Source organism: Dasypus novemcinctus, chromosome 9 (genome assembly GCF_030445035.2).
Source record: "Dasypus novemcinctus isolate mDasNov1 chromosome 9, mDasNov1.1.hap2, whole genome shotgun sequence".
In the NCBI taxonomy this organism is placed as follows: domain Eukaryota; kingdom Metazoa; phylum Chordata; class Mammalia; order Cingulata; family Dasypodidae; genus Dasypus; species Dasypus novemcinctus.
Window position 1 is genome coordinate 114,559,029 of NC_080681.1, and position 23,608 is coordinate 114,582,636.

General features: G+C 51.1%; 1 protein-coding gene across 3 annotated transcripts in view; it reads right to left on the reverse strand.

The window, feature by feature from the left end:
• The window catches only part of VWA5B1 (von Willebrand factor A domain containing 5B1), a 72,566-nt gene extending 50,062 nt beyond the window's left edge, over positions 1-22,504 (reverse strand). Inside the window, exons 1-5 of one of the 3 annotated variants that reach the window (XM_058304242.2) lie at positions 22,304-22,504; positions 21,629-21,782; positions 4,223-4,387; positions 2,224-2,376; positions 649-919 (exon numbers count right to left, since the gene is read on the reverse strand). In XM_058304242.2, coding sequence (XP_058160225.1) covers positions 649-919; positions 2,224-2,376; positions 4,223-4,361 — 563 coding nt within the window. In that variant the 5' untranslated portion in view covers positions 4,362-4,387; positions 21,629-21,782; positions 22,304-22,504. Of the gene's footprint in view, positions 1-648; positions 920-2,223; positions 2,377-4,222; positions 4,388-10,878; positions 10,946-21,628; positions 21,783-22,303 lie in introns of those variants that run through there. The other 2 variants (XM_058304243.2, XM_058304244.2) reach the window with 2 other exon arrangements.
• Between the last annotated feature and the right edge of the window lie 1,104 nt (positions 22,505-23,608).

The following is a 23,608-nucleotide window of genomic DNA, read 5'->3' on the forward strand; positions in this document are numbered from 1 at the left end:
GCATATTCTAGCACCCCTCATGCTCCGGGGCTCGGATCTTGCTACCTTGGGGCCTTTGTCCCTGCCGTTCTCCCCTTCCTGTGCCTACATCCTCCTTATTGTTTAGCTTTCAGCCGAAACATTGCTTCCTCAGGGAAGACTTGCCTGGCTCCTGGACCCCAAGCTGGGTTCCTCTTTTATACTCTCAGCCCAATGGACGTCTCCTTCATTGTGCTTTTTACATAATTATGCATGCAAGTACATGCACAATATTTACATGTTATTTCCGTTATTGTTTGCATAATGATCTCTCCAACTAAGTTCAAAAATGGGAAAGCCTTGGTGCATCCCTAACCCCCAGCCCAGGGTCTAGCGCATGGGAGATGTCCAGGAAATACCTCGAGAAAATGAAAATATAAACCCTGATTATTCCGATCCCAGACTGTCTAAATCCAGAACTTCTGGCCAGTACAACACAGGGGCACTTCAGGGGGATCCTTAAGCGCTCTCAAAGCGAGCAGGAGAGTTGCTGTTATCCAGGTGGTGGCAGCGCTAGGGTAAGCCTCACCTTCTACGCCCCTCCCCTGCCATCTCCCCGTCCTGCGCACCCCTGACTAACCCCGCTGCCCGCCTGAGACTCCGACCTCCGTTTGGGCAGGGGCTCCTTACCCGCAGGGCTGTTGGGTAGAGGAGCCCGCACTCTCCGTGCAGAACTGGGGCACAGTGGGGGCGCAGACAGCTGGCAGCAGGACCCGCACGGCCCCGCTGGGGAGTGTCGGGAGCTCGGAGGAGGTGCTGATGAAGATGGCCACGTTCTCCATGGGGGCGATGGTCCCCAGGTTGACCACGAACAGGATCCGCTCCAAGTCCTCGTCCAGAGCCACCTTTCCCGCTGTGCAGGAATGAGGGGTGACAGAAGGCCCCTCCGGCAGGATATTTCCTAAGAGCCAGGCCTAGTGTCAGGCGCTCTGCTTAGATTCTCTCCCATCCCCTCTACGCTTGCTGGGCGGTAGGTTGAAAGGGCCCATTATGCTGTTGGGAAAACTGAGTCTTGGCACAGGGGTGTGACTTGACCAAGTTACTCAGCGAACAACTGACTCATTGACCTGGGATCTGAACTCACATGCTTCTGGTCTCAGGCTGTGTGCTTTCCACAGTACCTGCTGGGACAGGGAGACTGGGAACAAAAACACTCAACAGAGGCTTGCATCTCCATCCTGCAGAATTTCCTTCCCCCAAGAACCAATCATCCCCTACCTTTGGGCTCCCCACAATTGCTCACGCTCTTTGCTTTTATCTGAAAGGCCCATTCCCTTAACCCTGCTTAGCCAGTCCTCCCCATCCATGTAACCCCACTGTAAAGACCTCCCCGGCCCCCAATCTGGCCCTTCTCCCCCTCTCTCCCATTGTTCAGACCTCTCTTGGCACAGTCACTTTCTCCCTCCTGTCACGGTTACTTCAAGGCATGTGCCAGCTTTTCTTCCAGGCTGGGAGAAGTTATAACAACTTGAGGGCAACTTTGTGCCTTACACGTGAAGAGTGCCCACGAAAAGATTCTTTGACAAATTAACACCAGGCAAACTTTACCTTGATTGTAGATCCAAAAGTAAGAATCTCTAATATATTTGGTCTGGGTTCAAACCCTGGCTCTGCTACTAACAAGCTGTGCGACCTTGGGCCAACCACTCACCCTCTCTGAGCTTCAGTTTCTACAAGAGCAGGCATCAGCAGCTACTCTTTGGGTACTTACCCTGTGCCAGGGACTGTGATGAGTGTTCTGCCAGAATTCTCTCCATTGAACATTGGTGGTGGGGGTGTGTGTAAGTGTCAGTTCCATTTTACAAATGAGGTTTGATTTCTTATCTATGTCACATTCTGTGTAAGCTGCAGGGTAGGGGGTCAAATCCTGGTGTGATTCATTCCACAGCCTCCGGGCTTAAGGAGATCTATTCTTCCGCAGGGGTATCTTAAAATCTTTTTTTTGTTGTTTTTTGTTTTGCCTCCTTTGAGTCCCACCATACTGTCACGGTGAGAACCAGAACAATTACTTCTATTTTAAAGACAGAGAAACTGAATTTGGAGAAGTTAATGACTGGCCCGAGGTTGCATGGGGATTCTATCTCAGTATGCCTGACTCCTAGTCCAGTGCTCTCTCTATCCACTCCAAGGCTGCCCTTGAAGTCTGCCTGAAGCTCCGGCCCAGGCCCTGCCGCAGCCCTGCTGCGGCTCTGCCGGCCTCCTTACCTGTGCCAGCTGTGGAGTGGGCACGGGGAGCACTGGCGTGGCTGCTCTCCAGCTTGGCTTTGTCCTTGATCTGGACCGTCACAACGCGGTCGGCAATGACTGCCTCGAAGCCGATCACCGTGGTGCACTCATCCAGCGGGTACACGAAGAGACCTGCCGGAGCGTGGGGCTTGGCATCTTGGGGTGTCCCGCCCTGCATGCCCCACCCCTGGAAAGGACCCCCAGCCTCCAGCCTGCCAGGTGGGTGGCTCACACTGCCACTTAGTGGATGCCAGAGAGGACTTGGCAGAAAAGGGGTTGGGTCCTTAAACGGCTCCGGGGCTGGGAGGGGTAAGCACAGCAGCTTGCACCGTGTGGGAGATGGAGCAAATGGGGAAGGGGCAGCTTCTCCCCCTTCCTGCCAGCTGGTACTTGGCAGGCATGTGAGCCCAATGTGCTTGGAGCTTCTGAGTGTTTCAAAGAGACTGGAAACCTGGAAGTTTTATAACCTATTGTGTGGGCCTAGTAAAACGCAGGTGTGTGGTGGATTTGGTCCATGGGCCACCAGCTGGCCACCTGTGACCCTGGGCAGCTGGGGCTTTGGAAGAAGTAGATGGAGCTCTAATCCGGGCCCTGCCATATTGAGAGGGAGGCTGGGTGAACTCGTATGTGTAGCCTCTCTGAGCTTCATAGCCCTATCTGTAAGATGGGAACAATAAAGCCAAACTTGTAGGGCCCTTGTGAGAATTGAAAAAAGAACTGCCATTTATTAAGCCAGGGGCCCCATATTATGTGCTGAGGATTTTATACCTCACCGAACTTTAATGTGCACTCAAATCACCAAAGGCTTTTGCTAAATGCAGATTCTGATTCTGTAGGTACAGGGCAAGGCCTGAGAATCTGTATTTCTCCCCAGGGTGCTGGTGATAGCTCCAGGAACATACTAGAGTAGCAAGGTCTTATCTCAGTTCATCATAAGTAAGTTAATTTAACTGGTGCCCCTGGGGCAGCACAACGCTGGGCCCACAGGGACCCTCCATCAACCCGGCTTCCTCTGCCTCTTGGCCTCATTTTCCTCATCTATAAAATGGGGATTCTTTCTGCATGTGGAAAGACAAAGGGCTGTCCCAAAGACATTCAGTGATTTAATCCCCTGGCCTCCAGGTGGGTCCTATTTGCAGCCACCCTCTCTAGGAGTCCCAGGAGGAACAGGGTCATTTGTCCAGCCCAGGAGATTCCTGAGGGGAAGAAAGTTTCCCTGCTGGTTCCTTTTGGGCCCTGAAATGGTTTCAGAGCCTGTGGGGCTGGAGGGGGCACGCCCAGGGACACGAGACTTGGCAGTGAGGTGCCCCGTCGCTGCGGATGGGAAGAGAATCCTAATGGCAAGAATCCTTTCCCTGTGGAAGCGCCGGACGGCCCGGCAGGGCGTTCCCACAACTCCCCTTCCTACTGCGGAGAGAGCACTTGGACCCCGGGGCTGACAAGTGGCTCTGCCGGGAACGTCCGCACACGTTCCTGACTGCCTGCGCTGATGATTCACGTTGGCAGGCTGCTTCCAGGCCACGCTGTCCTTCCTCATCCATGACCTCACCCGCTCCTACCGCAGCCCCCGGCGCCGGGACAGGCGAGAGGAACCGCCTGACTGAGGAAGTCCCCAAGGCCACACGGTGAGTTAGGGGCAGAGGGCACCTAGGACTTGGTGGGGGGGGCGGCTTCTGGTTTTGACTGGATCTTGTGTCTCTCCTACTCAAGGCTCCCAGAAGAGTGTAGACTGGCTTTCTCCCCATTGGGTGTTACTTGTGGGGTCTGAACCCAAACCTGGGGCCAAACCCCGACCCTCCTTAACATTAGCCTTGAGGCCTGCGGGGCAGAAATGATATTTCCACTTTACAGATGGGGAACTGGAGACTCAGAGGGGTTGCGTGACTTGCCCGGCGTCAATCAGCTAGTAAACGGCGGCACAGGAACTTAACCTGGACAAGGGGGTGGTCCAGGGGGAAGCGCCCACAGGGGTCCTTACCCTGGAAGGGCTGAGCTTCCAGGTTGCCATAGATGAGGGAGGCTGTCAGGCCCAGGGCATAGCCGCTAACAAAGGAGGTGACATCAGACGTGGTGAGGGGCAGGGCTGCCCCTGTCATCTGGTTCAGCAGGCCGGGCATCCTGCTGGCTTCTCAGCCTTCAGAGCCTGCAAGAGACAGGGCAGGCAGGAAGTGGGGAGAGGCCCCCCATGCCTCCCCAACCCACTTTCCCATCCAACACCTCATCAGAGCATCGTTCTCTTTATCTTCCCCCAGGGCTTTCCGGTTGGTAACAGTGATAATTGTCAGACATCCCTGAGAAGAGAGCAGGTGGTAATTATATCTTTCCATTGCACAGGTAGGAGAGCTGAGACCTGGAGGGCTGGGACCTGCCTGAACTCACTCGGTGGATTGGAACATGGTCAGGGCTAGAGTCTGAGTAGCTTCACATCCAGCCTGGAATTCTCTCCAGCAGACCATGCTCTCCCAACTCAGGATGAATGCTAGAGATTCTGGAATCCCTTGAGCCTCAGATATTTCCTCTGTAAAAGGAGGAGATTGGGATAGCTCCAGGATTAGTCAGTTAAAGGGGTGCTGATGCAAAATACCAGAAATTGGTTGACTTTTATAAAGGGTATTTATTTGGAGTAGAAGCTTACAGTCACCGGGCCATAAAGACTAAATTACTTCCCTCACCAAAGTCTGTTGCCACATGTTGGAGCAAGATGGCTGACGGTCTCAGCAAGGGTTCCCCTTTCCTTTTCAGGCTGCTCCATGATCCCAGCTTCTTTTTATCTTAGCTGTAGGCTGGTAGAAGGCTCGTGTCTCCTCCCAGGGTTCATTTCTTCCCGGGCTCAGCTGCTCTGTTCTCTCAACAAGGTCAGCTGTAGAATCTCAGGCTCTCTCTCTTCCTGGGGTCTCTACCATGTCTACAGAGCCAGCTCTATTCCTCTGTATTCTGTGTGTTTATTTCTCGGGACTCTAGCATCAAAACTCTCTTCTCTGCTGCTTCATTTTCTCTGTGAGTCCCCACCCCCCAGGACTCAACGTCCTACTGACATGGCCAAATCAAAGCCCTAATTTTAATTTAATCAAGCAAAAGTGAAACCTCTGAACTCAATACAATCAAAGGGGAACATGCCCAGAGGAGCAGACCAGTTTACAAACATAATCCAGTATCTACTTTCGGAATTCATAAACAATACCAAACTGCTACAGCTCCCCAACTCCTTCTCTGACAATCGTGGGTCTAACCCTAGAGACAACTCATGGATGGTGAGGGGGTGGGGAGAACCCCAGAAGACCCTGCTGTGAAGGGAGTCCAAAGCCTGGGAACCATTCCTGGCCTCTCTGCAACCCCCCACATCCAATCCATTGCCAAGTCCTGTGATTTTACAAGGCCTTGAGTCCATCCGCTTTTTTCCTGCTCTACCATCAGTGTCCTTGACCACAACCCTCTCTCCTCCTTGCTTCCTGGTCTGTAGCTGCTAATTGGCCTTTTGCATCTGCGGCTCCCCCTGGGATTCCACTCTCTACCCGTGGCCAGAACAAATGTACCAACACACAAATGAGACAGGTCTCTGGCCTCATCACCCTCTTTACCTGCCAGTGGCTTCCTGTTTTCCTTGAATAAAGACCCAAACCCTTCACATGGCCTCAGGCCCTGTGTGGTCTCGCCTTTGCTGGCCCCTCCAGCCCACCAGCCAACACATTCCCCCAAACATACTTTGTGGGTCTCACCAGTCTCCTTTCCGTTCCTCAAATGTGTCTGATTTCCCCCAACTCAGCCTTTGTACTTGCCAGACTACCTGGAAAACTTACCCTGTAACCCATTTTTTTAAACCAGTAAGCTCCTAGTCATCCTTCAGGGTCAACTCCAATGACACCTCCTCAAGGAAGCCTGACCACTCCTGTCCTGCATCCCCCTACACCCTTCGCACAGCACCAAGTGTCTCTCCATCAGAGAAGGTCTCTACCAGTTCGCAGTGATGTCTTCATTTGTGGGATAATTTTGTTATTGTGTGTATGTGCAGGGACCTAGTCTAGTTTTGCTTCCCATTGTATCCTCAGGGCTGACTGAATGAATAGAAGCTTGGATGCCTTTCATCAGTGAAACCCTTTTAGCACTTACCAGGGCAATGATCTGTTATCTGTTAGGCTCCTGAGACCTCCCAAGTAACCACTTGTCTTTGCGGGGTTGGGGTGGGAATAGGAAAAAAATCAGACAAAGGGTGTGAAATACAACTTTGAGGTCAGATTCACTCTGGAGATTTCCTCTCTGTGCTGTATGAACCAGGCATGATTCCACAGGCTGGTAGCCTGTTACCATTTATTTGCAAGGCTGTTCAATGAATGCTGATGTCTCTGCCCTTTCTCAAAGAAGGAAGCTCTTCCACTCTAGGTCCTCTTTTTTTTTGTTTTGTTTTTTTTTGTCTTCATTTATTTTTTTAATATTACATTAAAAAAATATGACATTTATTTTTTTAATATTACATTAAAAAAATGAGATCTCCATATACCCCCCACCCCCCTCACCCCGCTCTTCCCCCCTTAACAACAATCTCCTCCATCATCATGAGACTTTCATTGCATTTGGTGAATACATCTCTGAGCACCGCTGCACCTCATGGTCAATGGTCCACATTATAGTTTACACTCTCCCCCAGTCCACCCAGCGGGCCATGGGAGGACATACAATGTCCAGTAACTGTCCCTGCAGCACCACCCAGGACAACTCCAAGTCCTGAAAACACCCCCACATCTCATCTCTTCCTCCCACTCCCTACCCCCAGCAGCCACCATGGCCACTTTCTCCACACCAATGCCACATTTTCTTCGATTACTAATTACAATAGTTCCTGAATAGACTATCAGTAAGTCCACTTTAATCCATACTCTATACCTCCATCCTGTGGACCTTGAATCCTCAGGAACTCCCAACCCACTCTGCCAGGCCAGCAGTGTTTTTTTAATTATGTTCTCCTTTGTGGCTCAGGCCAGACATCTCTCAGCCTGGCTTATCTTCTGTCAGGCTGACTGACAGGAAGGTAGATAAGGCTCCAAGAGGGAGCTGCTATATCCCCAGCTGCTTTCTCTCAGAGTTCTCTCTCCTGGTGGCCAGAGAAAAACCATGCTGACTCGCAGAACAAGATGGCACAGATCATTTCCTGACTGAGCCATGGCTCCCCCCTGCCCGCCCCCCCCCCCCCCAGTGGCCCTCCAATTCATACCCTCTCTCCCTCCTCCTCCTCCTCCTGGTCCAATCCTGTCCAGAAGACTGATCAGAGAACGCTGCCTTAGGGAACTAGCCAGGTGTGGTGAACTTGGACTTAAGCTTCAGTCCACCTTGGGGTGGAATTTCGCCAAGAGCATCTTATCCAACAGAGTCTTCCCACCCTGCCCCAGTGCCCTTTCCAAGCTTCTGAGGAAGGAGTTGGGGCATGGCTGAGGGAGATCAGGTGACAGAGGGCAGACTCACTCAGAATTGACCCCTTATGAATGCCAGCTCCCTTGGAAAGAGTAAACTTTAAATTTGCAGAGCCTGTTTAATCCATTTATTTTTGATTCACCCAGAATTTATGACCACTTGCTGTATACGAGGCCTTGAATTAAGTTCTGAGAACAGGAGCTTAAAATTTAATGGCAGGGGAAATTGGGGGATTGGGAAAGAGAATACTAACAGCAGCTGGAATTTATTAAACATTGAAAATGTGCTAGGTACACAAATTGTTTCATTTTAAAGCTCGAAACGCCCTTACAAAGGTTAGTATTCCCGAGCAGGCCTCAGGAGAAAAGCGCTTGGCTTTGGATAAGAATTTGGGGTGCTGGAGGAACATACAGGCAGAATGGGTGATTATGTGGGACTTTCTCCTGGGAGGAGCCCGAGGCCATCCCCTGGAGATATGGGGCCCAGAGCAAATACAGCTGAGCATCCTCCCCCCAACACCATCCCAACCTGAGGCCACAGGGAACTCCCAGGAGAGCCTTGACGGGAAGAAGGCACTAATGGGTCTCTAGGAGAGTGTGGGAGAAACCAAGGCCGGGCCTCAGGAAGGGCGGCTGGGTGAGCCGGTCTGAGGGGGTGAGACGGGTTGATGTTAGTGTGATAGAGTCAAAATAGGGGTTTCCCTTCCCCATTCTCCGTCCCTGCCTTTGCCTGCCCAGAGTCTTGTTTTTTTGGGATCCTGAATCTGGAAAACCATCGGTTGAGGTGAGAACCCTAAGTTTCATAGGCTGGAGCTTGCAGAAGAGAGTGAAGGATGGAAAAGAGGGATGGAGGAGCCGCACAGAGGCCTTAGAGCAGCCAGGGGGCGTGGGAGAATTGGGGAGGGGCAGGAGGAGGTTTTTCGGGAGCATGGCCCAAAGTTATAAACTGGGTCCCCTTTAATAGTCTTTAAAGAGGCACAAAGAAAGATTGGAATTATTTGGGGCATTGGACTGTTATTTTGAACGAAATGTTGTGATGACCCGGGACCTAGAGAGCTCTGTATAGGTTCTAGGAGGCTCCCTAAAGTAGGACTGTTAGAGACCTAGACGGCTTGACAATCTAGAACTTACAAATCCCAAATGATTGCAGTCTTTCTGGAAAGGGCCCTTTGGAGCCAGACAAACTGAGATTTAATCCTGGCTGACAAGTGACTTCCTCACACACCCTGGGGAAGTTCTTTTAATCCTGACTGCTGGTTCCCTCATCTGTCAGATAGGGTAGGTGAAGGCGCTAATAGTGCCCATCTCTCAGGCCCTGTGATGATTCAATTGAATAAAATATGTATACAAAGCACTTCGTGCAGCAGCTGGCATGAAATAACTGCTCAGTAAATAGAGTGACACGAGTTAATGAATGAATGTCAGCAGTCTCCCAAGGACGCCACAGGACACTAGCCTTTGGTGACCACCTAGGTGCTGGGCACCCAGAGGGGAGGAAAGAAGACGAGGCTATAAACCAGTGGAAGAGACAGATATTAAATAAAACTGCAAGTCAACATGTTCAAAATCTGTCACCTGCCTCGTTTCCCCCACAGTCTGTTCCCAACAGAGCAAGTGGCTCCGCACGTGGCTCAAGGCCCAACTGACCTGCATCCCATACTCTGTTTCCTTGCTATCTTGCCCTTTGGTGACCTTTGCTCAAATGGCACCTTCTCATGGAGGCTGAGCTCCAATACCCTACTTAAACTTGCAACCGACTGTCCCTTTCAATCCCTCCTCCTGTTTTTATTTTTCCCACAGCACAATCACTAACATACTGTATATAAACTATTATGTTGATTGTTTATCGTCTGCCTCCGCTTCCCAAGGGCAGCGGATCTGGGGACTGTTTTTCTCATGGATGTATCCCAAATCCCTTAAAAAGTGCTTGCCGCAGAGCAAAGAAATATTTATTGAATGAATGAATGGATATGGGATCGCAATGCAAAGCTGGCCGTTTCTGGGTCTCCCATTGGTCCAGGGGAGAGAGAGAGGTCTCTGGCTGCCAGGCCCAGGGCATCAGAGAAGCTGTTGAGGCTAATCCAAGCTGAAAGGAATCAGCCCAATCTCCGAAGGCTGTTTTGTCCCCTTCCCTTCCCCCCATGCTGCCTGCTAGTCCAGGCTTTGTGCATACAGGAGAGGAGGGAGGGAGGGCCAGGGATGTGGTGAACGGGGGCTGCGGGCCGCGAGCCGCTGGCTTCCCCTGGCTCTGTGCCTCTGAAACCACTGCTGCGATCCTGACTGCACCGTGAGCTCGGCAGGCCCCTGCCCCCTGGCCAAGGCTCCAGAGGCTGCCTCTGGCCCAGCCTTCCCCGGGGGGTTCTGGGGGCTGGGCCCAGTTTGTCTTGGAATGGCGTGAGGTGCAGCGTTCCAGGCTGGATGCAGACTGGACTGAGAGGTCCCTGTGGCCGGCGTGGTGCGGCTACCTTTTGGATGGGATGGGAGAAGGGCGTACCGAGAAAGGAGCAGAGAGTCCTGGGCTCTGCTTCTTCTTCAGTTATTAGGACAGTAGTAGAGGGGTCCTGTGGTCAAGGAGGTCTCATACCTCCCTTTCCAGGGGACATTTGCTTTTTAGAAGGAGGAGGTTGAAAAGAGGGACACTTGCTTGTGGAGTAGTGGCTAGGGTCCAGCATGGCCTGGGATTTGGACTCTCTGGGCGATCTTGGGCCAGGTCCTCTCCTGGGCTCTGCCACTTACATAATATGTGACCTCAAGCGAGTTACCTAACCTCTCTGTGCCTTAGCTTCCTCATCTATATAATGGAATCAGGCATGTGCCACCTTGGAGGAAACTTGGGAGGATGAATAAGATAATCCTGTCAAGCAAGCAAATGGGAAAGCCAAGGGATCCTGCTGGGGCTTGTGGGTTTCTGGCCTTTGCCTTCTTCTGTAAGCTCTCCCCACAAGGGCATGTCCTGGGCTGGGCTGGGCCCCTACAGGCTGTCAAGCCAACCTCATCTCACTAGCCCCCTCCTCTCTTACCCCCAATTCATTGTTGTCTTGGAGACAACATGACAGGCATGCTCCTCTACCTGGGAAAACATTCTGGAAGCTTTTCTCATTCTCCTGGCCAGATACCTCCCAGATAGTGTGTCTACAGAGTTGCTCCCCCACACCCTCTTGGCTAAGTGGGCTTGACACAGACTATAAGCCAGCCGGGCAATTCTTCTGTGGCTTGTCACCCTGCCCCTTACCTCGTTTTGGGGGTTCTCATCCTTTTCCCCATCTCGGAACCTTCCACTGGAAGCCTGCTCTCCAAGGACTGTCCCTCCACAGCCCTGTATCAACACTCCCATCAAAGTGGGGGTGGAGTCAGTGGGTTCTCTGGATCTGGTCTGATTGTTCCAAGCTTCTAGAATTCCAGAGTCCTTACATTCTGGTCTTCTCCTTCTAAACCTCCCCACCTCGGGGCCACACCCAGCCAACGTGGGTTACAAATCCATGCTTCTGATACCTACACCCCACCCCAACCAATCTACCCCATGCTCCAGCTGGTCAAGACCACTCGCTTGTCTTCCAAACAAGCCTGCCTTTCCCTGCTTCCATAGCTCTTCTCAGGCTTCTGATGCTGGGAATGCCTCCCTCACACCTTCCCCCTCCCCCAGTGGAAATCTTACCCAGCCATTAAGGCCCAGCTCAAATGCTGCCACCACCCTGCAGGCTTCTCGGAGTTGCGTGCTAGACACACTCTTCCGCTGACTGGCACAGTCAGTGCCACTCATGTTCTATCTCATTATCCAGGTGCCGTGTGTCCATTCAACACATGTGTATGAAGCACCTACTATGTGCTAGACACTGTGCTAGGCCCTGGGCCACAGAAGTGAGCAGGAGGGATAAGGAGCTGGCCCCTATTTCCACCCCTCCCTCAACCAGGGGGGTGTCTGCTCCTAGAACTCTAGGCAAGAGATGTCTTCCTCCCCCAGTGCCTGCGACATAGTTGGTGCTCAATACGGGAATGACTTGATGAATGAATGGCATGCGCTCCATTTGTTGAAAGACTAAGGGGTGAATGAATGAATGAATAGAATGGAAGGTGTCAGGGGTGGGAATAGGCCTTGGCTCTGGGTTCCTTATTCAGGGCTGGAAGACAATTCCTAAAGAGTCAAATAGTCGAGGTAACCCCTCTCTTTCCAGTTCATCTCAAGCCCTTAGGATTCCATCCCAGGAATGTGGCTGCCATTTCTTTTGGGATAAAGAACTGGGGAGGTAAATGAGGGTGGAACTGGCCAGGCCTTCTCAGTGCTCAGAGTGTCCCCAGACTGCCTGAGAGAACTGGAGTTCAGCCAGCGCCAAAGTCCAGGAAGGCTGGCCCTGCGGAGGCTAGGGGAGGCTGCATGCCAAGCCACCCCTGGTTTCTGAGGCTTCCAGCTAAAGGGAGGAGGAAGAAATAAGCACATCCAAAATTGAAAACTCCAGATAAATGAGGGCTATCTGTAGGGTTTCTGAAAAGAGTCTTAGTTTTATAAAATCAAGGAAGAGGGTGATTTAAATGTACTTAAGTGATGCTTGGCAGGTGAATGAAAGCTTGTTCCCTGGAGGCCTAATAAGGTTCTTGAGAGGGCACCTCTGCCCACTGAGGGTCACTCAGAAAATGAGCACACACACTGCTAGGAAAATTGGACTCGATTTTTACAAATTCACTTTACACCCACCTTTCTAAGGGCACATTTGCAAGGTGAGTTCACCTCCCAGAGCTTCCAGGATCCCTACGGCCCCATCAGTCCCTGCCTGCTGAGGAGCTCACAGGATGTTGGAGTGGTGCTTGGGCTACTCTAGAATCCAACCTGCAACCACCTCCCTTCCAGAGCTGCTCTTGTGCACTGGGGTCTCCTAGAGAATTGATGAGTCATCCTTGTACTGCTTCCTTCCCAAACACCAAGGAGTGGATTGACTGATTAGGAAGTCAATCCCTGCTCCTGAAACCTGCTTTTCCTCTTCCTTGTTCAACACTTTCTCATTGGGAATTAGTATTTCTTATTGGGAACTCCTTTGAGACTCAGTTTCACCATCTATATATTGGGCATGTGAAATAGTAGCCCATCTCTCAGAGTTATTGTGAAGATTACAAGTAAGATACTGCACATAAAATGCTTACTCCAGTTTCTGGAGCTCATTGAATGCTGTCTATTACTCTCATTTCCTTTTCTCTTTGGGATGTCTTCCTTGTTTTACTCTCCTGCCAAAATAGACTGCATCCAGCTAAACCTGCCTTCTTGGCATTTCCCCATGGTTGCCATGGCAAACCACAGCCCTCAGACCTACCACCCAGACATGCCAGGGTCCCCAGCCCAGGTTTTGGCTGAGGAATATATTCACAGCCTTAGGTCCCAGGTTGGTCTGTGCCAAGCTCTAAGGCCACTCCTCCGCACATGCTGTCACCTCAGATGGCACAGAGAGCCTGGGTGGGCTGTCCAAGGGCAGGGGACAGGGAGTCAGGACCCCAACTTGAGCGTCAGCTTTGCTACGCGCTCCATGTGGGCTCCAGACTGGGGTGCTATTGTCATACATGCACACAGTGCCCAGGCCTCTTTGACCAAGCCCACAGAACAGCCAGTGCTGGTTTAGGTCTGTCCTTGCCTAACACCCCAGGGGACAGTGTAAGCCCCATGAGGTAGGGACTGAAGCTGTCTTGTTCCTTGTTCATTCCCCTGCACCTGAATAGTGCCTGACACAGTTTAGGAAATGATAATAGCTAACACATATTGAACAATTACTATACATCAGGCATTGTTCTCAATGTTTTTCATGAATTAGCTGAAGTGACCCTCAGGATAACCCTAAGAAGTAGTCACTGCTATTATCCCATTTTGTAGATGAGGAAACGGAATTTCAGAGAGTTTCCATCCCTTGCTTAGGCTATCCTATCTTAAGTTGTGTTGCTGGGATTTGGACTCTGGCTTCAGAGACAGAGCTCCTCACAACCAGGCTTTTTCATTCACCTCAATACTTAATTTGTTGAATGAACAAATAAATGGCCTGGAGAGGGTCATCTGCCAAACCTGCCTGAGTCATTATGAACCCAGGCCCCTCCTCCAAATCTGACAGTCCAGGGTCACTCTGGAAAAGATCTAGCCACCCCCACCCTCTGCCATTCTACGAGACAACAAATGGGGAACTGAGGTGAGCATTGGCGTCCCCTGTTCCTTGCCCATTCTTAGGGAGCACATGCCTGTCTGGCTACTTAGACTACTCTTAGAAGGGGTATTGGGTGTTTCCTGATTGCCAGCAGGATTCTCTTGTTTAATCCTCATAAAGACCCTATGAGGCAGATAATCCCCATTTTATAGCAGGCCCAGAGAGATTAGGTAAAAACTCTTAAGGTCACACAGCAAGTTGGTGGCAGATCCAGGATTTGAATCCAAGCAGTCTGGCTCCAGAATCGTGGCTGTTAACAGGGCTCTCCCACTGCTTGCTTCTTCCAGCCATGTCCAGCTGGGTACAGTATTAGAGCCTGCACAGAATCAGTGCTCCTCCACCTGGACAGGTGTGTGTGACTCAGCTGGAGTCAGGGACAAACTAAAGCAGTGTGAGCAAGAATGGGGCTGACTTTCAACAGAGAGGGGGCACCTTTGGCCTGTGTTGGGGGGAAGGTGGGATGAGGGGCTGAGCTGGTCGAGGGCCTCCCAGCAGACTTGTGAGGAATCTCTTAGAAAAGGAATATCTGGGAAAACTCTTGAAGATTCAAAGAAATGAATATTATGGATGTAAAAATAGTGAAGAGGGGATTCTATTTCATGTTACGAGTCCTCACTAATTTACCCTTTCAAACCCACCACCAAATCATAAAAATGATAATGACCATCCATGCTTTATACAAAGCAATTTATAACTTTCACATCCATGAATTAATTAGAGGTCTATGATCAGGGTCAAAATAAAAATATATCATCCAATTTTAATGATCAGGGAACTGAGGCTCAGTGATGAATTGACCCAAAGAAATGGAGCTCCATGGGCAGAACTTTCTCCATTAAAACTAACCTGCTGCTTTGTTAAGCTGGGACTTGAGAGTGGCAGAAGTCGACTCCAATGGCTACCAGATATTCTGATCTGCTTATCAGAGCAGAACCCTGGTGGCCAGGCATGGGGACTAAGATGCTTGATGGGACCCAAGCCAAGACGACCTTTCTGCCATCCTCCATTTGAGTTAGCATTCTGATAACAGCTATGGCGCCTCTCTCTTGAAGATGCCCTTGTGGTGACTGTCATGCTTTTGGATAGACCTTCCTGGTTCTCCTTTGGCACATTGCAGGACTGCACTTCCTTTTTCCCTTGAAATTAGGCTTTAACCAATGAAATGCATGGAAGTGATGTGTGCCATGTCCAGGAGGAAGCTTTAAAGGCCAGCACTGGGTGCAGCCACTGGAAATCAGTTTGGTGCTTCCTTAGATAGTTGAACATAGAATTACCCTAAGACCCAGCAATCCCATTTCTTGGCACATAACTCAAAGATTAAAAGTAGGGACTTGAACAGATATTTGTACACCAAAGCTCATAGCATGTTAGTCAAAAGGTGGAAGCAGCCCAAGTGTCCAATAGAGAATTATTTAATTGAAAAAAAAAAGAAGTTTTGGTACATGCTACAATATGAATGAACCCTGAAGACATCATATTGAGTGAAATAAACTACATGCAAAAAGACAAGTATTGCATGATCTCACTTATATGAAATACCTAGTATAAGCAAGTTCACAGAGCCACTGGATTACAGGTTACCAGGGGACAGAGGATGAGGGGAAGGAAGTTATTGCTTAACTGGTACAGAGTTTCTGTTTAAGGTCATGAAAAATTTTGGGTGATGGATGTTGGTGATGGTAGCATGATAATGTGAATGCAATTACCATCAGTGAATTGTATACTTGGAAGTGGTTAAAGTGGGTGATTTTGAATTGTACATATGCTACTACACCAAGAAGTTAAAAAAGCAAGTCAGCGTGTGATCTGCCATGTCCCTTGCCCTGCCACTGTGATCGTGGAAGCATATGTCAACGAGGAATCTCTCAAACCAGGACCCAGGTGTGACTGCATTATATTACTGCAGCATGAGCATGAATTAAGACCTTGCTTTTTTTTTTTTTTTTCCAACTGCAGCATAATAAACTCTAACTTGATTAATGACAAATGTGACTGGGTCTCTGAGCAAAGATGCCACAGGGACTTCTGTCCCCATTATTAGGAAGGGAATAAAATTGCTGGGGGAAAGGGAAATTGGTCAGTGAGTCCATAAGAATATTAGCTCTACAAAGGCAAGCAGTTTTCTATATTTTGTCTACTATTGTATCCCCAGCGCCTGAAAGGGTACCTGGCAATCAATCAGCAGGTGCTTGTTAAATGTTGAATAAATGAATGATCTGAGGTGGGGCAGACAATGCAGAAGGAAGAGAGACCCGAGCATGGTTCTGAAAGGGGCTCCATAACCATTCATTCATATACTCAACAAATATTAAACATTAACTACAAGAGCTCTCTATTTCCCCCAATAATTGGACCAGAGGAAGGACACCTCAAGTGAATCCACTTAAAACAGGGACCAAAATATTATAATAAATATTGAATGGAAAAAAGTTTGAATTCGTATTTTATTTTGAAAATCAAAACTAAAAAATCTGAAAATAGTATCTGATATTTGACCAAATAAAGATTATCATTACAACTACATGATAAAACTTTCAATGCCCAAGGGAAAAATCAAGTATTGTTTGGGTTGGGGGCATAATTTTTGGGACAAAATTGTGTGCTAGCATGACATGACATTTTATATTTTGTATTATACTGCCACAGCATAATGATGAAAGGTTCCTATCATGACATCATCGTTGCTGATTTTATCTTCTTTTGTTGTTAACTGGTCTAATTCTGCGAGGTTCTCATTTGTCTATGGCTTTGTATAGGATTAGAAGATTCCTTCAAGAACCCCTTTGATAGACTTCATTCAATCCCACAAATTTTGCAAGATTTCAGTTTCCTTGTGCCTATTATAGTCAGACGCTTACACCACCCAACAACGCCAGAGAATCTAGTGGACAAAGACTTTAAACCATGTGCAGGGATTGATCCTGATATTGATCAGGGAGGGAAGTTTGTGCAGGAACTACTTTCATAAGTGGCTGATCCATTAATGTTCTTATACTGTAATGACTTTTTTTAAACCTACAATTTCACATCCAAGGGGACTTTGATGATTACTCAGATAGAAAGGACTCCTTGGATTGGGTCTGAGCAAGGACTGGGGGACACAGGGAAGAACCAGGTAGACTCAGCTCCTGCCCTCCAACCACTCTGACCTTTTCAGGCTCTGCTAGGGGCATCCACCCCAGCTGCTTACCCTGGCCCTTTGTCCTGTCATTGTCTCAAGAGTGGCCTCTCAGGGCCAGAAAAGGAAACTCTTAGCAGAGTGTCCTGAGCCTAGCAGATGTGATTCCCAGTGCAGTTCCTACATGGTAGTAGGAGAAGGAGAAGAGCCTTGCACTGATTCCATCTGGGACTCTTGTCTTAGGAATATTCACAGCACATATCTAGCAAAGGATTTCAAATTCATCCCAGGCCAGGTCAGTGAAGATTTAAGGAGTGAGATTTCAATGTCCCAGGCTACTTCATGCATCTTCCAAAGGCCCTGATCTGGTCCAGTGCTTTCCTGCGCCTTCACGTCAAATCCAGCCATCCTGATGCTCACTCCCCGATCTACTCGTGCAGCCTCATTCTCTGTGACTCCTCCCCCCTTAACCTATGTTCCAGCTCTTGCCCAGCACTGTGAGCCCCCAGCGCCATGCCCTTACTTATGCTGCTCCCTCAACCCAGAACACCACCAATCCATCAAAGCTCGTCTAGAGCGGCTTCTCCTTCCAGATCCTTTCCAATACCAGCTCCTACACAAAGCCTTTCCTGATCTTGGTAGGTCTGGATGTGATCACTCCCTCCTCTGAGCCCCTCAGGATACAGCTTCACACAGCTGCATTCTGTTTCACTAATCACCATCCAGGGACTGGTTCAAGTCTCCTTTTTAAAAGATGGTGCAAAGGCCCTTCTCGTCTCCATTTCCCCCATGGTACCAGCATGTAGCACAAGCTCAGGAAATACCTGAGATACCTGCCAGTTTCTCTAACTTCATTTGCTATGTGACCTCAAATCTAGCTCTTTGAGCTCTCTGAGACTCAGTTTCATCATCTGAGGAATTATCATGGTTAAGTTCATGTGTCCACTTGGCTAGGTTATGGTGTCGAGTTGCTCGGTCAGGCAAGCACTGGCCTGACTGTTACTGTGAGGACATTTCATGGAATTAAATCCTTAGTTGGTTGATTGCATCTATGACTGATTACATCAATCATCAACAAAGACTGCCTTCAGCAATGAGGGAAGTTTCATCCAATCAGTTGAAGGCCTTAAAGGGAGAACTGATGATTTCAGCAATCAGAAGGAAGAACTTCTATCTCAACTTCAGCCAGCCATCTTCTCCTTGGAAACTCATCAAAACCTTCCTTGGAGTTCCCAGCTAGTGGACTGCCCTATGGAATTTGGATTCGCCAATCCCCAGGGCCACTTGAGCCAATTCCTTGAATAAATCTCATAACATTTACATATATAAATATATTATATACATCCTCTTAGTTCTGTTTCCCTGGAAAACCCTGACTAATGGAAAAATAAAACACCATGGTCAAGGTTCCTGGGATGGGGACCAGGCAAGGCAGGGAGGCACACACACACACCAGTTACTATTGGTTCCTCCTCTCTGCTACCTCCTCTCTGTCCCTTTTACAGGTTCATCCTCAGGGCCCAGACTAGGGTGAGGCAAAAGAGACCCCACAACAAATGTATGACCCTAAGAGTGCCATGCATTCTTAAATACTGTGTCCCAGGTGCCTTGCTGGCCTCACCCTAATCCCGGCCTTGCTCTTCCTCCTGCACTGAGCACTGGAGGTGAGAGTTCCTCAAGATTCATTCTCAGTCTTTCTCTTCTGCTGACTCTGCTCTCTCGCAAAGTGGCTGACCCTTTCCCCAGCTCCATGCATGAGCAGACGACTCACAGATGTGAATCTCCAGCCTGGCCCTTGCCTCTGTGTCTCTGACACATATAAGCCCCCTTGGCATTCTCCTCTTGGCTAGCTTAAAAACACCTGTAGCCCAAGAGTTCTTCTCATGGGTCCTACTTGATGTGAACTTGGGAAACTGATGACTGTGTCTTCCTAGTTGAGAACACAAGCCCCTTGAGGACAGAGACCCCAATACTCAGCACAGAGAAAGTGGGCACCCAGGAAACATTTGTTGACTGACTGCATGAAATGTCATCCCTTTCCCTATTTCCACCTTAGCTTTTCAGTTCATTAAAACTGGCTGATGGGAAACGGACTTGGCCCAGTGGTTAGGGCATCTGTCTACCACATGGAAGGTCCGCAGTTCAAACCCCGGGCCTCCTTGACCCGTGTGGAGCTGGCCCATGCGCAGCGCTGATGCACGCAAGGAGTGCCGCGCCACACAGGGGTGACCCCGCGTAGGGGAGCTCCACGCGCAAGGAGTGCGCCCGGTAAGGAGAGCCGCCCAGCGCGAAAGAAAGTGCAGCCTGCCCAGGAATGGCGCCGCCCACACTTCCCATGCCGCTTACGACAACAGGACAAAGAAACAAGACAAGACGCAGTAAATAGACCCAGAGAACAGACAACCGGGGGAGGGGGGGAATTAAATAAATAAATAAATAAATCTTTTAAAAAAAAAAACAACAAAAAAAAACTGGCTGACAACACCAGTCAACCAAGATTTACTGCCCACCCCCGCCAATTCCTCTTGTACTCATACCCCTGGCCATGAGTGAAACACCTTCATTGCTCTCTTTGTCCATCCCTGTGCATATCCATTGCTTCCTCCTCGGCCTCACCCTAACATCACTCTAACGTCACCTCCTTCAGGAAGCCTTCTTAATCCCATGCTGAGTACCCTGATCCCAAGTTTCCCAATCTCCCCAAGGGGATTTCATATGTGTTTGTATGTGGCTGGGTGAGAGACCCAGGAGGACACGGGGTAGGGGAAGGTGCACAGCTGGGTTTTCACATGGGAGAGGCTAGTAGTCATGGTAACTTAAAGGGGTTTACAGGATGAAGGGATTTATGCATCTCTGGTGACCTGGAGGCAACCTTTTTTTTTAAATGAGGTACAAGAGATCAAACCCAGGACCTCATACATGGGAAGCAAATGCTCAACCACTTGAGTTACACCTGCTGCCCTGGAGGCATACTTTGTCCACTGGCCCCACTGGACCATCCCTAAAGCCCCCAGGGATGTCCACTGACTTGTTATTTATGATGACCACCTGCTTTGCATTGCCCAAGCCCCCTTCCCAGTCTGGCTGGAGTGAGGACCCCATGAGACAGGAGAAACCTGTCTGCACAGCTTGGCCATTGGTTACCCACAGTTGTATAGTTAGAGGGAATTGGCCAGGAGGTACTGAGGGAGACCAAAACACCCTGCATAGAGAGCAACTTGAACCTGACACAACCTGAGGCCAGGGTTCCTGAGGAGCAGCTGACCTGGACCCCTGGGTGCTTCTCCCACTGCCCCCACTTCCTGGGGACTTTCTCTTTTCCACCACTGCAGAGCTGGTCTCCTGCACAAACTCATCAGCCTCCTTTGCCTGGTAAGCGCGTGCTCTGCTCTGAAGGAGACGTGGAGATGCAGAGCAGGGCCAGGGACACTGCCTCCATCCCTCGTGGCCCAGGGGGGCCAGTGTAGCTGCAGGGGTGGGGAGCAGGGGGGTTGCTGAGTGGGCTTCCCAACCCCTCCGAACGGCACGCCTGTGTCATCACCCTGGGTGGGGCTCCTGGTCTCCTCCTTCCTCCCCCCAGGCAGGACAACTTTGCCGGTAGCCCATTCCATGGGGCAGCAAACCCATGACCAGTGGCTGAAGTACTTTCTGAGGGTGTCATCTGGGCCACACATGGGGTCTGTCTTAACACCAAGTTGTGCAAGTCCACACTCCCCTGAGTTTCTCCACTAGGAACCCGAGCCAGCCCCAGGCCAGCAGCCTCAGCCCATCTTGAGTCAGAAGAGCCCTGGGAGCGGCAGGCCACCCATCCGGGCACAGCGACTGCCCCACCTCAGCCCCTGGACCATCACTGGGTGGAGCTTAGATCGGAAATGACCAAAGCACTGACCCTGGAGGCAGATGCTAGCAAAGCTGGGTGGCAAGGGCACGGCAGCCCCGGAGTCAGGCCCTGGGGATCCGCGCCAGCTTCCTCTGGGTCAGGTTCAGCCCACAACCCCCTGGTGTGTGCACACGCTCATGCCCCTGCACACCAGCAGCCACAGCATCCCACATATGGGCCCCTAAGCGTGCAAGCAAGTGGACCCCCTCATCACCGCCTAGATCAACTCCTGTAGCTCACTCCATATACGCCACTACCCATGGATCCCGCCCCTCCAGGGACATTCCCCTACAGACCCGTGCCCCAGCCGCTACACGCACGCGTGCACACACGCACGCCCCCGACTAACCAAGCGCGCCTCCAAGCCCCTTGTACCCTCCACCCCTGGACAGGAGGACCGCAGTTCCTCCAGGGCTCTGTGTGCTTCCGCCCAGGTCCCGAGATCTGGCTGGGTACGGACAGGTGAACCCCAAGTCAGACACGTGTTCCAGCAGAGGAAGAGGGCAAGAGCGTTGCCTCCTCTTAAGTCTTCTTTTAAAAACAGAAAGAAGGAAAGGGGAGGAGGGCCAGAGGCAGGAAGCTGCCTGTTGCTTTCTGCGGGAGGCGAGCCGGGGGCCGGTTCCGGCTGCCTGCGCCGTGGAGGGGGCGTCGGGAAGGAACTGTCGGGGCTGCTGCGGGAGATGTTATGACGGGACTCGCAGGGGGGCTTGGCGCGTTAGCCAGACGCCACGCTGCGCCCGTGTCCCTCTCCCCATCCTCCGCCCGCCCGTCTCCCGCCCGCCGGCCCCTTCTCCATCCGGAGCCCGCTTACCTTGCAGGAGCCCAGGAATGCGGGGTTCAGGGAAGGGCGCACGCTCGGCCCGCGGCTTTGGGGACAGTCACACGCCCGGCACCCGGAGGGCGGCGGGCGCGAGGCTGGCAGCCGGGGGTGGGCAGCCTGCAGAGCTTCTGACCGCCCAGGGGCCCTGGAGGACAGACGAGAGATGGTGGGGGCCAGGAGATGAGGGAAACAGGTGGCAGGGATGGGGGGGGGGTGAGAGAGGGAGGAGTGGAGAGGAGAGACGAGAGGAGAGAGGGAGAGACACGGCCGGGAGATGCAGAGAGAACCACACACGGAGAACAGACAGAGAAATAGACACAGAGTGAGGGAGAGGGAGTGGGGGGAGAGGAAGCGAGGGGGAGAGAAGGCGACCTGAGTGACATTTGGCAGTGTCACCCCTCACTTCTAAATGCTGGACAGCCCTCCAAGCCCAGGCTCTGCACGCTGTGACACACGCCCTCGGACATTCTCTGTCTCACACATACTTACTTCCCTGCACGCACATACCGACGTACACACACACACACCCTGACACACTCACATACCTCTACCACAGAGGCACACCAGTGTGCCATGTGTACACACGCAAGCACACCTCACACCCTCACAAACGCATGCCCTACAGCCCAGCCGCCCAGACCTCATCCTCACAGAAACTGGTCAGACCTGCCTTGCCCCAGAAGCAACATGTGTCTCAGCCGGCACTCCCTCTCTCCACTGGCACAGAGGCTGCCTCCCTGCGCCCAGAGCTGCTGGAGGGGGCGCCCGGGGCCGGTCCCCACTGCCCAAGCCCCGTGCCTGCCACCCTGGCAGCCAGCTTGATCAATGCCCACATTGTGATGGCTGTTTAGGTGGCCTGCAGGAAGCAGAGCCATTTGTTTTGTCAGAGTGTAACCATGACAATCACCCCATGCGCAGGGCTGCTGGGGCTGGCCCCTGTGCCCCGCCCCTCCCCCCTTCTGGAGCACTGAGGAAGCAGGAGTCCACTTAGCAGCCTCTGCTGATTCCTGGCGGAAAGGGCCTGGCCAGTGATGACAGGCCTGCAGGCAGAGCAACCCGTCCCTGGGGAACGGGCCGGCAGGGAGGCCGGGCAGGCACAGCGGGCACAGGTCTGCTTCTGGGAGATTTGGCGCTGGGCAGGGCCTGCCTGGGCCCTGAGGCCCCTCTCCCTGGGACCAGAGGCGAGCCACATTCCTGTCTCCTGGCCTCCTGGCAAGTCTGTTTTTGAGCCAGGTGACATAAGCTGTTAGTCTGTTTCCCTCCAAAAGGCCACAGTGCAGCTGAAAAGAGGGCTTTGATTGCCAAAGTCATAGTGGTTTATTGGCCAAGGCCTTTGGCAATGCTCATCCAGCCTTAGAGTCCCAAACCATCACCTGCTGTCCTGGGTCCTGCCAAAGCTGCCAGGAAAACTTCTAGGTTTTTAAGTGCCCATCCCTGATATAACAGACTGGAGGTCTGGCTTTGGGGGTGCAAGGCTGGGCAGTCCAGAAAGTCAGAGCTTATCATGATCAAGGAAAGTAGAATATCTAGAAGCCAAGAAATTGGTCAGGTGGGAATGAGAAACCTAAAATTGGAGCCTAAAGTTTAAGGGTGCAGAGCTGAGAAGGTCGATCCCCCAGAGGCAGAGGATGGAGCTAATGGCCACGCACTTAGACATCTCATTTAATCTTTATAACAATCCCAAGAAGAGGGGCTTTATCTCAGTTTTATAGAGACACTGAGGTTCAGAGAGGTGGACTGACTTGTCCAAAGTCACGCAGTTAGGAGGAGATTGCAGGGATTCAAACTCACATCTGTCAGATTCCAATGCTTGTGAACTTCCCTTTAGACCTTGTCAGCCTTTTATAGCTATCACTCTGTGCCAGATGCCACATGCCTGGAAGAAGCGCCTTCTCACTTACTCTGCTCCACAACACTGGGTGGTGGATGCTATGCCCCTCATTTCAAAAATGAGCTCAGAGAGGTGATGCA